Source organism: Typopeltis vanoorti, chromosome 11 (genome assembly GCF_054136105.1).
Source record: "Typopeltis vanoorti isolate ZY-2024b chromosome 11, IOZ_Tvanoo_1.0, whole genome shotgun sequence".
In the NCBI taxonomy this organism is placed as follows: domain Eukaryota; kingdom Metazoa; phylum Arthropoda; class Arachnida; order Uropygi; family Thelyphonidae; genus Typopeltis; species Typopeltis vanoorti.
Window position 1 is genome coordinate 21,591,095 of NC_143559.1, and position 13,487 is coordinate 21,604,581.

At 38.0% G+C, this 13,487-nt stretch overlaps 1 protein-coding gene across 1 annotated transcript in view; it reads right to left on the bottom strand.

The window, feature by feature from the left end:
* Positions 1–13,487, bottom strand: part of LOC150101361 (phospholipid-transporting ATPase ABCA3-like) — a 646,575-nt gene that overhangs the window by 398,168 nt on the left and 234,920 nt on the right. Inside the window, exon 8 of the mRNA XM_090400940.1 lies at positions 7,830–8,008. Within this exon, the coding sequence (XP_090257066.1) occupies positions 7,830–8,008 (179 nt within the window). The remainder of the gene's footprint in view (positions 1–7,829; positions 8,009–13,487) is intronic.

Sequence of the window (13,487 nt, forward strand, 5' to 3'; positions counted from 1 at the left end):
TCTCTCCACTAGTCTCTGCAAATTACATCTTTTCAATCTTTCCTCATACTCGACATTCCAGAGGTCAGAAACTACCTTAGTCAGTCGCCTTTGGACCCTTTCCAACATCTCCTCATCCTTCTGAAAACCAGGTGACCAAATCTGGGCACAATAGTCCATGTGTGGCCTAATCAAAGCCTTATACAATGGAACAAGAATCTCCCTACTTCTACACGTCAGTGTCCTCCTCATCATTCCCAGAAGTCTTTGTGTTGTCTTCACAATTTTGGCGATGTGACCCCTAAATTTTAGATCCTTATCCACTATCACTCCCAGATCTCTTATTTCCTCTACTTCCAACAATATATTCTTACCAAGCATAAATTCTGCATCCCATCTTTGTTTTCCAAATTTTAAAACCTTACATTTTGCAACATTGAACTCACACCCCCATTTGCTTGCCCAATCACTCAATTTATTCAAGTCTTCTTGCAAGGCCACAACATCTTCACTACTCTTTATGGTTCTTCCCAACTTTGCATCATCTGCAAACAACTGAATATCTCCATCCAAATCTTCGCCAATATCATTAATATACAAGTTAAATAGTAATGGCCCTAAAACAGATCCCTGAGGCACTCCACTAGTGACTTTCCTTTTCCTGGATATTGCACCCCCATACACAACTTGTTGATACCTATCAGATAGCCAGTCTCCAATCCAATGCACTAATCTAATATCCAACCCCATCTGCTCTAGTTTGACTGTCAACTTATCATGAGGCACTCTATCAAAAGCTTTTGCGAAATCCAAGTATATTACTGTGTATCCTTCTCCTCTGTCCAAGGAAGCAGTCACTTTATTGTAATAAGTAAGTAGATTACTAAAACACGACCTCCCTTTAGCAAATCCATGCTGTCCATCAAAGATTATACCATTGTTGTCAACCCAACTCTGGATTCTAGCTCTCACAAGCTTCTCCAACAACTTAACCACAACACCCGACACACAGATAGGCCTATAATTTGATGCTTGAGTTCGATCACCTCCTTTATGAAGTGGCACAATCTTGCCCTCCTTCCACTCTTTAGGGACTTGACCAAGTGCAAGACTCGTATTAAAAAAATATGTCAAGGCAGGTGTCAACTCTCTGGCACATTCCTTCAGAATACGCGGTGATATATTATCAAGTCCCACAGCCTAATTTACATCTAGTTTACTCAACTCCCCAAACACCTCTTGCTCACTTACAGTCAGTCTCTCCTCCCCATCATCAACTGCTCTTAATCTCTCCATGAAGTCACATTCACAAGATTGAAAGATCTTTATGAACTGCTCATTAAGTATCTCCACCACACATTCTGCAACAGCTGTCTTTATACCATTTCCTCCAATCAATGTCATCCTTCCATAATCATTCTTTCCTTTGCTGGCTACATATCGAAAGAACTCCCTAGGATTCTTTTTAGCTTCATTAGCTAACTGCTGTTCATACCTCTCTTTAGCTACTCTCACCAACCAAGTCACTCTCCTTGCCTGGTCTTTGTAGAACTCATGAAATTGGTTACTTCCACTTCTCTTATGCTGCCTCCACAATGCCCTTTTTCTCTGTATTGCATGCTTAATCTCTTTATTCATCCATCTCACACCTAACTTATTTAACCTTCTCACCCGTGGTATACATTTAGACATTGCATCCACTAAATATTTTTTGAAAATCCCCCAAGCTGCATTGATCTCTTTTCCAGCTAACTCCTCATTCCATGCTACACCTGCAAGCTGTCTCCTGAGCTCTTCATAATCACCCCCCTTGTAGTTCCACATATACCCTTTTTTCACAGGGGTCCTTGCACTGCTGGCAACCACCCAAGTAATCACCTCATGGTCACTTTCACCAATTGGTGGATGATTTGATACCTCATTGATAATTACATCCTCCGATGAGATGACCAAATCCAAGACCCTTAATCCTCTTGTGCCCTCTGTTACATACTGTCTGAGGTAGTTATCCCTCAAAAACTCAAGAAACTCATTTTCTTTACTTCCAGTTGCTATCTCTTCATTCCAGTCTATATTGCCATAATTAAAATCACCCATAATGATCACCCTTTTCTTATTTGCTTGGCTTATTTGACTATACATTTCACTATCACCACCATCCACATTACCAGGTCTATAACAACATCCCACCAAGTATTTGATTCTATTCACCTCTATCTCACACCATACTGCCTCAAAACCACTGGCCCCATTTCCCCCTTGCATCTCTACCTTGTATGGACATAACTCTTTCTCTATCATCAATAGCACTCCCCCTCCCTTTTTACCCCTTCTATCCTCACGAAACACATCATACCTTTCCATCTCTATTCCTGTCAGGATGTCATCCTCATCTAACCATGTCTCACTTATTCCGACAATCTCTGGGTGCACAGACGCAATTAGTGCAACCATTTCATCCGCCTTGTTTCTTATACTTCTAGCATTGGTATACAAACACAACAACTCATTTCTGGATCTACAGCTAGTTCCACTGATACCACTCACTCGATGTGATCTCTCCATGCTGGACTGGGGCCATTTCCCTTTCTGCTTCTTCATTTTAGAACCCTTTGCAATTCCATCTGTTTCCTTTTGATCCCTGATCATCCCATTACTTTCCTGCCTACACATTCTCTCACCTCCTCTTGGAGCATCCACCTTTCTCACGCTGTGTATCCCTGTCCACCCTGAGCCTCCCCGTTTCCCTGCTCCTCTTGCACACCCATTCTCTCATTATCTATACTCATACCACTCACTTCCACATTCATTTCCACTCCTTCAATCTCTCCTGTCTTACTCTCCTGCTCTTCCACATCACTCCCCTCTTGATCTGATTCATTCTCTCTATTCACTTCTCTACCTTCCAGCAGCAGTCTCTCCAAGCGACTCACACCATAACCACTCAAATGCAGTCCATCGCTCCCATACAGCTCACTTCGTCCCTCAAACTCATTCCACACATTAACAAACTGTACTCCCATCTCCTCACACATTTCAGCCAGAATATGATTCATAATCCTTGCTCTCCGCCTCATTTCACCACAATCATACCTAGGCAACACACTGACCACCCTTCCTGTCACACTATTTTCCTTTATCTTTCCAAGCAGTCTCCTGACATTCATTTTGACATGCTCTTTGTTCTCTCTCAAATCATTCGTACCAATTAATACAATTAACTCTTTTGCTCGTTCCCGCCTCATATTCAATGCCTCAATCACTCTACTCATTTTACCACCTGGAAAACATACCTTGTGCATTTTATCCTCTAGCACACCTTTAATAATGGAGTCGCCATACAATGCCACTCGCTCATCTTTTGTTATCTCTTTCATGCCATCATGATTTATTTTAATAGTTTTGACCTGAATTCTCTTAATTTCATTCCGCATCCATTTCATTTCTTGCTTCTTCCAATCCAATTCACCTTCTGAACCTCGCGACACATTCACTCTATCATTAAATCTTTCTAACTTTCTAACTCTCGACCCCCTCTTCTCACTTTCCCTCTCATTCATCCTTCTTTGTTTCCGTACTTTCGGTCCAACATACGTCCAACTTTCACTATCATTCTTCTCACTTTTACTGTCATTCATCTTTCTTTGGTTCAGTACTTTCGTTCCAACATGCGTCCAACTTTCGCCATCAGTCATTCTTTTTTTACTATCATTCATTCTTTCGATTTTTTTTACTTGCGATTTCTGCACCACGCCATTTCTACTTTCATTCGTTCTCTCAATTTCGTTTCTTTCCGCCTCACTTTCGTCCCTTTTAACATCCGTTACGGTTGTCAAATCGCTCTATTTCTTTTTTCCTGATTTTTTAGCATTTTTTCGCCTGTCTTTCTCGCCATCCTCTTTCAAACGTGCACTCACGACACAATCGGTACTAGCACTTTCTGTCATCAACTTCATATTCGCATTCATCAATTCCTCGTTCAGGTCACATTTCGCACACACCCTTCTTCCATCTGCACTAAACATCCACAAATCATTTATGTAGTCGAAGGAATACATATAACAGACCTCACACTTAACGAACCGACTGAAATCCAAATTAAAATCCTGGAATGACAATGCCGCCGCCATTTTTTTTTTTTTTTCTCTGCAGGTTACTAGGTCTAAATATTTAGTTTAAGCAAGAAAAAAAAAAACCCACACTAATAATATCGGTAGCGTACAACGTTTACAGCCGCTCTTACTTAAACAATTACGCATATATACTTAATTATTCCTAGTAAAACTTATCTGAATCAGGAGCTCTTCAAAACACGTTCGTAGCGCTTGACCCACTAGCGCCCCCTTTCAATATTTTCATAATATTTCTAAAATTTCAAATAATTTCAGCAAACAGTAGAACAGCTAATTTTAGATTGCAAAGAAATAGTACAGAATTAGAAGTTTCACAGTACAACAGTATCATTGCTTTATTTCTTTTGTCAAAACGGTAAAATTAAGTAACAGATTTTGAATAATGTCTGGAAACGTTTTCAAACCTGTAGAAATTTAGAGTGGTTATGTAAATGAATTCCATGAGAGGATAAGGAGGGGGAGGGAGGTGTAAGCATTAGAAAATCTTCAAAATGAGCATAAATTTTGAATCATTCTGTGTATGATATCCTTCATATTATGTTTTCAACATATCTACGGTGGTTATGCACTGGATATTATTGTAATGTGCATCCTAAAAAAGGCGAAGGCGAAGAATCTCTGCTAAAACACCATTGGATATAAATTTTTGATACTAAAAAGACTCGCAATCAGAAACCAAGTTATGTGATATAACAATCTTTGTTGTTCATAAAAAAATAATAATAAAAAAAATTTTAAAAATTCCTTTCTAAAACTGAAATGTAATGAACCATATAACAGTATTTTGCTAGAAAAGAAAGCAAAAGGTTATATTTATTTCAATAAATATCATTTAAAAATATAAATATGTGACATAATATGTTCAATGCAAACATCTGAAAATTCACGAAAAAAATTGTTTCTATATTGTGAGTAAAGTGCAAGAACAACCAGTGCAACTGTTCTGTTGCACTGATTTGAAGAATAAAATACAGCAAATTTACTATTACTAAATAGATTCATTGCAAAGGCTGATCGATGGTCATTTCAGGATTGATTATTTTTGCATGTGAAATTTGTTTCAATTTTTGGGAAGAAACACAATAAATCATTTTAGAGGCAAAAAAGTCAAATATCTTAGGACAGTAAAGGAAATTCCAAGTAAAACAGTGTGCGTAAAGACATGCGACACAAAAGTCAGGCAGTAACAGTTAATCCATTAATGGGTCTAAAATAGCCGTAAAGGGATTAACGGTAGAGGGAGGTAATGGCATGATAAAAGGTGCAATGCTGATGAAGTTTTGATCCATGCAGAATGCTATGGTGGTTTGGATATTTCATCCACCTCAGATGGTAGGAAAGTAAAACCACAGATTATTGCTTGCCCTTTTTATCATTTAGGAATCATAAGCTCACCATGATTTAAACAAACTAAAACTGAGTATGACTTCAAAAGATATATTTCGGTGATTACACCACATTTTTTTATTATTCAGTTATACAAAATGCTGAAATAATAGTTCTCGACAAATTTTGTAAACCGTAGGATTTACATCTTCAGGGGGGGTAAATAGTATAACTTAAAGTTTAAACAAGAGAATTAATAAATACAAATCATAACCGTCTGGCTATTCATAAACTCAAATAACAGAATGCAGATATAAAACGTTATTGACGTTGAACAATACTGGACGATGTCACGTGTTCTTGTTCTCGTTCATACAGTCTGAGCTCAGATTGAGATAGATTTTTTATTAGAGCTGACCACACTTGATGGAGAATTAAACCTTGATTTTTACTGCATTGGGTTGGGTTTTTTAGCATATTATCAGCTTCTTTAAATTTTTTTCTATAACTGTTGTTTTCTATGTATGACATCGTCATTTTTTTCCAGAGTACATCGTGTCCAGTGGAAGTGGGTATAACTTACCAAAAATCTACTATCCACCATCGCTACTACCAGCCTCACATATGATTGGTGTGTTATTAACAAAATATTGCTTGACTCAACAACAAAGGCAGGCTGATGATTGTTGAGTTAAAATGATGATTCTCTTCAACTGAATTCCAAAATAACTAAAACTTATATAATAACATTCACTATCTATTTCTTAAAGTTTTAAACTTTTTCGTGTGCGAGGTATATGCAAAACTTTTTAATTTCTTTATTCATCAAGTAAAATTAGGGGTGCGAGATATATGCAAGGGTGAGTTATATTAAAGTAAATAGGGTATGTATTTCTTTGTCAGTTTCCAAGCAACATTTATTTCCTTACAGCTCAACTCCTCATTCCATGCTATAGCACCAAGCTGTCTTTTAAGCTTGTCATAATCACCTACCTTACTAGAAGAGGAGCATGTGTAGAATCTAGATGGTTACATTTAGCTGTAGCAATGGTGTTGATGTTGGAAGAAAATACATTTATTGCTGAGCATTATTTTCAGTTATACAGAGTTTGTAGAGTAAATGATTCAAGTCTGTGACATGTTTGTGAGCAGCTTGTCCGTTGTTTCTGTAAGTGTGCCCCAAGCAATAGTGTCATCATTGCTTTAATAGAGAGGTTCCTATGTACAGGAGTGTTCTGCCGTGATGCAAAGGGCATTGCGAAAGAGACCATGAACTGTTAACACAAATGAGAATCACGCATGTTCTGGAGCATGTGTTACAGTCTCTGCAACTCAGTAAACGCTGAACAGCTGGTAAAACTTGGAATACTGAGGCAGTCACTACATAGAATTCTTAAGTAGCTGGGTGTCCTTTCATACATCATTCAGGTAGGTCAGTGCTGAACAGATTACACTGCATGGAGGAATACTGAGCATGCATGCTGGCAAATGTTTATCAAGATCCATCCTTCCTCCATAATGGTTCTCAGATGAAGTGCATTTCCATCTAAGCAGTCATGTAAACAGACAAACCTACAGGTTTCTTGGTTTCTCAGGACCTGAATGTGTCCTCTTCATGGCGAGAAGGTCACCGCATGGTGTATGGTTTCCAGCCATGGCATAATTGAACCCACTTCATTGAAGAGGTTGATGGTGTAACTGCGACCTTGAATAGCAAATGCTACATCAAGTATATTGGTTCTGTTCACCCAGGATTTGCATAGGATGTGTCATGCAAAAAACATTCCATTTCGTGCACAGGTATTCGAACAGGATGGAGCAACTTGTCACACATCACATGGTTCTAGAGCTTATTTATCAGAACACTTCCTTCATTCTGATAAATTTATCAGAATATTTGATGCTTTCATTTTGGATATGTTGAAGGAATGGATATTCCACCATGACCTGCCTTCAAACCTTCAAAACTAAGAGATAAAACTACACGACATGTCCAGCTGATGTCCTAACCCATGCTTTCCAAGATGACAGAGAAATTTCACATGAGCTATGAAATCTGCCTTGAAAGACAAGGTAGCCATTTCGAGCATGTAATCTAACATTATAATACTTTATACAACTAGGATTCCACCAATAGTTGTGGTTATACATATGATGTGTAAACATGTATTTCTTTATTAATAAACCCATTGACTCCATAACATATATTGTAATTATTCAGTACTGGTTTTTTTTGTGCCATCCTGTATAAGCTTCATGGAATACATAGTATTGTCATTGACTATCTTTGAACTGATCACTCTTGTAGAATACTATATTTAAATAAAGCTATGCAGAATACTAGAATAGGAATATTAAAAATATTTAGGTAAAATAAAAATACCTACTTACCATAAAAGCAAAATAGAAAGGTTTGTGTATTCCAGGTTGAAAAGGCCATACAGCACTGATATACCAAATGATGACAGAATACATAACACATGAAACAAACATCATACCCATTATCATAGCCAAACTAATATCTCGAAGTTTACCATAAACTATGAAATTCTTCAAATGCAAGGTATAGCCTGTAAAATAAGTAAAGTTTCATAAAACTTTATCACCATTATTGTACAACGTTCAATTCTGATATTCATACAAATGGTTCACTTTATGAGCAGCATGAATTAATCACATAAGCCTCTTAATCAAAACCTGTTGAACGGGATTTATAATTTCAACATGTTTAGGTTTTTATGCTGAGTTCAATAAAGCACCTCAATTTTTTTAATGTCATATGAGGTCATCTAATCACCTGGAAAAATATATAGCAGGGGTTTCTTTATTTTCTTAAACTGTTTTTTTGTTAAAAATATAATGAAAATTGAAAATTAAAGAAGGATATCAGCAATTGGTAGAGGATTCAATAACTGGGATAGGAGAGATGGGGGTTTTCAGTGAGAAAACCTCATTCTGTACATAAGGAAGGACATAGGAGAGGCAGAATGCTGTTCAGAATAACTGAAAAACTGTGCTTGCAAAAGATGGAGAGGTGAGGATGGTAATAAACAGTGGCACAGGTTTGTTATTATTATTATTATACAGGTATCTCCATGAAATCAGAAGACACATCATGAAAGATCCATTATTCACACACTAGCCATTATTCACACAATATTTATCATACCTCCTTAAAGTCATTCATCACTAACGAAGAACTCGCAACCACTTCTGGCAACCCATTCACCATCCACCAAGCAAAAAAATCTAGGACAGGCAGAATGCTGTTCAGGATAACTGAAAAACTGTGCTTGCAAAAGATGGAGAGGTGTGTTGTTCAATATATAGGGACAGCTGCTTCCAGTCTTTGGTACAGACCCTTGCTAACCACATTCTTGCATACTTTCTATGGGTGACTGACTCCATGTTTTCTCTCCTTTAGTGCCTTATTAGTGCATTGGAATTTTTTTTTATTAGTCTTTATTTCCTGTAATTGAAAATTTGGGCAAATGTTAGGACAATTGTTTTCAGTTAGAGACTATGTTCAGCAGTACAAGAAATGTTTTTGCTTAAATCTATGCAGCATAGTTTCTGGGGGGAGGGAACATGTAATTCATTCGGTAGTGCTGTTTTTATCCCAGTTGTCTCTAATTGCACTATTTGTTGAGAAATATATTAAACAAATTGCAAATGTCTCTATACCATATTCAGTGATACAATAAAACTAATTATTTTTCTTGCATCTGCAGTATAGTAGCTGTTGGGGAAGGGTGTGTTGTTCAATATATAGGGACAGCTGCTTCCAGTCTTTGGACAGTATACACGTAGGGAGTAAAAATATATCTATTCCTAACTAAAAATGAATCCTTTCTATATTCTATAAGAAGAAAAATGCATCTCATGAAAACCAACAAACTTATAGTTATTTACTGAACTGGCCATGTATACAGTCACTGTTTCTTACTGGTTAGTGAATTCTATTTCACAAAGAAAGTCCTTTCCAGTTATAAATAAGTTTTTATTATTATTATTATTATTTTAAATTGTACCATTCATTAATGCAAATATGAAAGTCTAGAGTTTATAGGATCACCTATTCTTTGCTCCACCCCAGATACTTATAACACAAGCTTACATATAATATTGCTAATGTAAATTATTCATAATCCATTTGATAGTACTGAAATTATTTTTTATTCACACCTATATCTTTCTCTTTAATTATTGTTTCGTAACATATTTTGAAAAGAACATTCCTTTTCACCTATCCAACTGCAATGCAGAACCTGGAGATGTTGAGACAGTTGAGCGTGACAAGTGCGAGAAGAACGATTGTATGGGAGATTTTAACTACAGCAGTATAGATTGGGGAAAGGAAGATGCATGTACCAATAAGGGAATGGAATTTCTAGAATTACTGAGGAACAAATGTCTTAGGAAACATGTAACAGAGGGAACAAGAGGTTCAAGAGTTTGAGATTTGGTTATAGCATCAGAAGAGATGATAATAACTGAGATGACATCCATCCCATTCAGGATGTCTATATCAAAGAGACAGGAACTTGGGAAAGTTTCATGGAGGAAGGAATCGTCCATGAATAAAGAAGAGGACACAATTTGGAGTAAAGTGGATGACAAACAATATTAAACAGGAGCTACATGCAAAAAAGAGGCTATGGAAGAGATATAAGGAGGCAGGTGAAGAGAAGATGAATGAAGAATATAAGACACAGGCCAGAAGAGTGACTAGTGTGGTAAGGAAGGTGAAACTGGAATATGAGAAAAGATTGGCCATTAGATCCAAGAAAAATCCTAGGGAATTTTTTAGCTATGTGGTCAGTAGAAGGAAAAATGACTGGAAGAAAGACTGTGGATAAAAATGGGAATAGAGTGACTGATGCAGAGGTCATAGTGGAATCGTTTAATGAACACTTTATTGGAGTATTTCATCCTGGAGCAGTCAATTTGAATACTAGAGTGATAGAGCAGGTTCGAGGTTTAGAGGTGCAGAGGAGAGTGTGTTCCACATACTGAGTACTCTGGATGTTAGCAAAGCTGTGGGACCGGATGGTATTTCACCAGGAGTTTTGAGAGACTGTGCTAGAGAACTGATAGTGCCTTTAACCTGGCTTTTGAATGAAAGTCTGGCTGTGGGAAAGGTGCCCATGGAATGGAAGGAAGGTAAGATAGTGCCATTGCATAAGGGTGGTAGCAGACTGAAAGTGTCTTATTATAGGCCAGTTTGTGTGTCATCGGTAGTTAGTAAGATCATGGAGAAAGTAGTGAGGAACCATATACAGCATTGGGCAGAAGAGGCTAATGTTATCAGTGAGAGTCAACATGGATTTGTGAAGGGGCGTCTTGTTTTAGCAATGTGCTAGCCTTTTATGATAAAGTTACAAGAACATTAGATGAGGGAAAGGAATATACTGCCATTTTCCTAGACTTAGCAAAGACATTTGACAGGGTGCCACATGATAAGGTGATATTAAAGTTGCAGCACATGGGTCTGGATGTCAGATTGGTCAAATGGATTCAGGATTGGCAGTCCGACAGGTATCAGAGAGTTGTGTATAGGGGAGCAATATCAAAGAGGCAGAAGGTTACAAGTGGTGTTCCACAGGGCTCAGTACTTGGACCTATACTGTTTAACCTTTATATCAATGACATTGTCCGTGGATTGCAAGGGGATATTCAGTTGTTTACGGATGATGCGAAACTGGGAAAGCTTATTAGTAATAGTGCAGATATGGTAGCCTTGCAAGAGGATTTGAATAAGCTAGATAGATGGGCAAATGAATGGGAATGTCAATTTAATGCAGCAAAATGTAAGGTCTTCAGGTTTGGGAAACATTGATGGGACACTGCATACTCTATGGGAGGAGTTATACTGGAGGAAGTAGGGGAGACAAGAGATTTGGGGTTGATGATTGATAGAAACCTGATATTTAGGGGACATATTGCAAAGGTGGTGAAGGTAACACAGAGGATTGCTGCAATTATGAGAAGGACACTGACCTGCAGAGATAAAAGGGTTATCATTCTGCTGTATAAGTCTCTGATCAGACCACACTTAGACTATTGTTCTCAGATTTGGTCCCCAGGATTTGAAGGGAATAAAGTACTGTGGAAAGGATACAAAGACAGATGACAAAGATGGTGTCAGGACTGTACAAGGATAGTTATGAGGATCAGCTGAGGGACTGCATAGTTTGGTGGATAGAAGAAGTACGGGTGATATGATTGAGACTTTTAAACTGTTGAGAGGTGGTTACAGGGTTGACACTGGGGAGTTCTTTCGCTTGGTTGAACAGTGGGAGGGAGTCATGACAAGTTTCCTTTCGTAACTTCCATCCCTGGAAGTTACGAAAGGAAACTGTGAGAATGAGGGTGAGGAGTGGTTTCTTTGCATGGAGGGTGGTTGAACCATGGAATGCATTGCCTGATGGAGTGGTGAGAGAAAGAACGGTCAATGTATTTAAGATTTAAGGAGTGGTATGATAGACTTTGTTTTTCTTAGGAGGGATCTCCCTTGATGATTCTTGATAGACTTGTGTTTGTTACAAACGATCTCCAACAATGAGTCTTTAGACTCCATGGAGGCCTAAATAATAATAATGATAAAAGCGCATCTGACAACACATGGGAATGAAATTGCTGGTGATTCCTCTCACTTTGCCAGAAGAGTGACTAGTATGGTAAGGAAGTCCTACAGATGGTTAGGTTCACGGCGAGTGAGCTACTATCACCCCAATGTGAACATGCTAATGGGAGAAATGAAAAAAGCAGCTGATGTTAAAATACACTGTTGATGGTGGGAAGTAGATGGCACTGTGTGTTTATGGCAGTAGCATTCTATGTAGTTGGAGAATCCGGCAGTGGATATGGTTGTGCATATGGTTGTTTAATTGTGTGTACTTGGAGGATTAAGTAATAAGAAAGACAGTGAGGTGTGTGTGTGGGGGGTCGGGTAGCTAGAGTGTGTTATTGCAATGACTATTTGGAGGTTTCACATTATAGTAATCAATAAACCATTAGAAGAGAAACAATCCAACATAAATATGACTGCACTAATATGGAATATTATTTTTATTATTATTACCCCAAGACCTCATGGAGTCAAAGAATCATCTGGGTGGTCCTTTTATCACACACACATCTCATCATATCATGTCTTAAACACAGTCAAACTCCTTGCAGACGCCACACTCTCGGGCAAGGCATTCCAGTCATTCATAACATTGCACGAAAACAACCTGCCTCTCACTCTCCTACTCACACCCTCTTTGTACAGTTTCCAGGAATGACCTCTGGTCCTCCCCTGATCTCCCACTATTCTCTGTATAACTTCTCCACCATTGATAATATGACAACCCCTTACCAACTTGTAGGTATCTATCATATCTCCCCTTCCTCCTATCCACCAGACTCTGCACATTACATCTTCTCAATCTTTCCTCATACTCAAAATTCCAGAGGTCAGAAACAACCTCAGTCAGTTGCCTTTGGACCCTTTACAACATATCCTCATCATTCTGAAAACCTGGTTACCAAATCTGGGCACAATAGTCCATGCGTGGCCTAATCAAAGCCTCATACAATGGAACAAGAATCTCCCTACTTCTACACGTCAGTGTCCTCCGCATCATTCCCAGAAGCCTTTGTGTTGTCTTCACAATTTTGGTGATGTGTCTCCTAAATTTTAGATCCTTATCCACTATCACCTCCAGATCTCTTATTTCCTCTACCTCCAACAATATATTATTACCAAGCATAAATTCTGCATCCCATCTTTGTTTTCCAAAATTTAAAACATTACATTTTGAAACATGCCCATTTCCATGCCAAATCACTCAATTTATTCAAGTCTTTTTGTAAGGCCACTACATCTTCACTACTCTTTATGATTTGTCCCAACTTTGCATCATCTGCAAACAACTGAATATCTCTATCCAAATCTTCGCAAATATCATTAATATACAAGTTAAACAGTAATGGTCCTAAAACGTAATCCTGAGGCACTCCACTAGTGACTTTCCTTTTCCTGGATATCGCACCCCCACACAC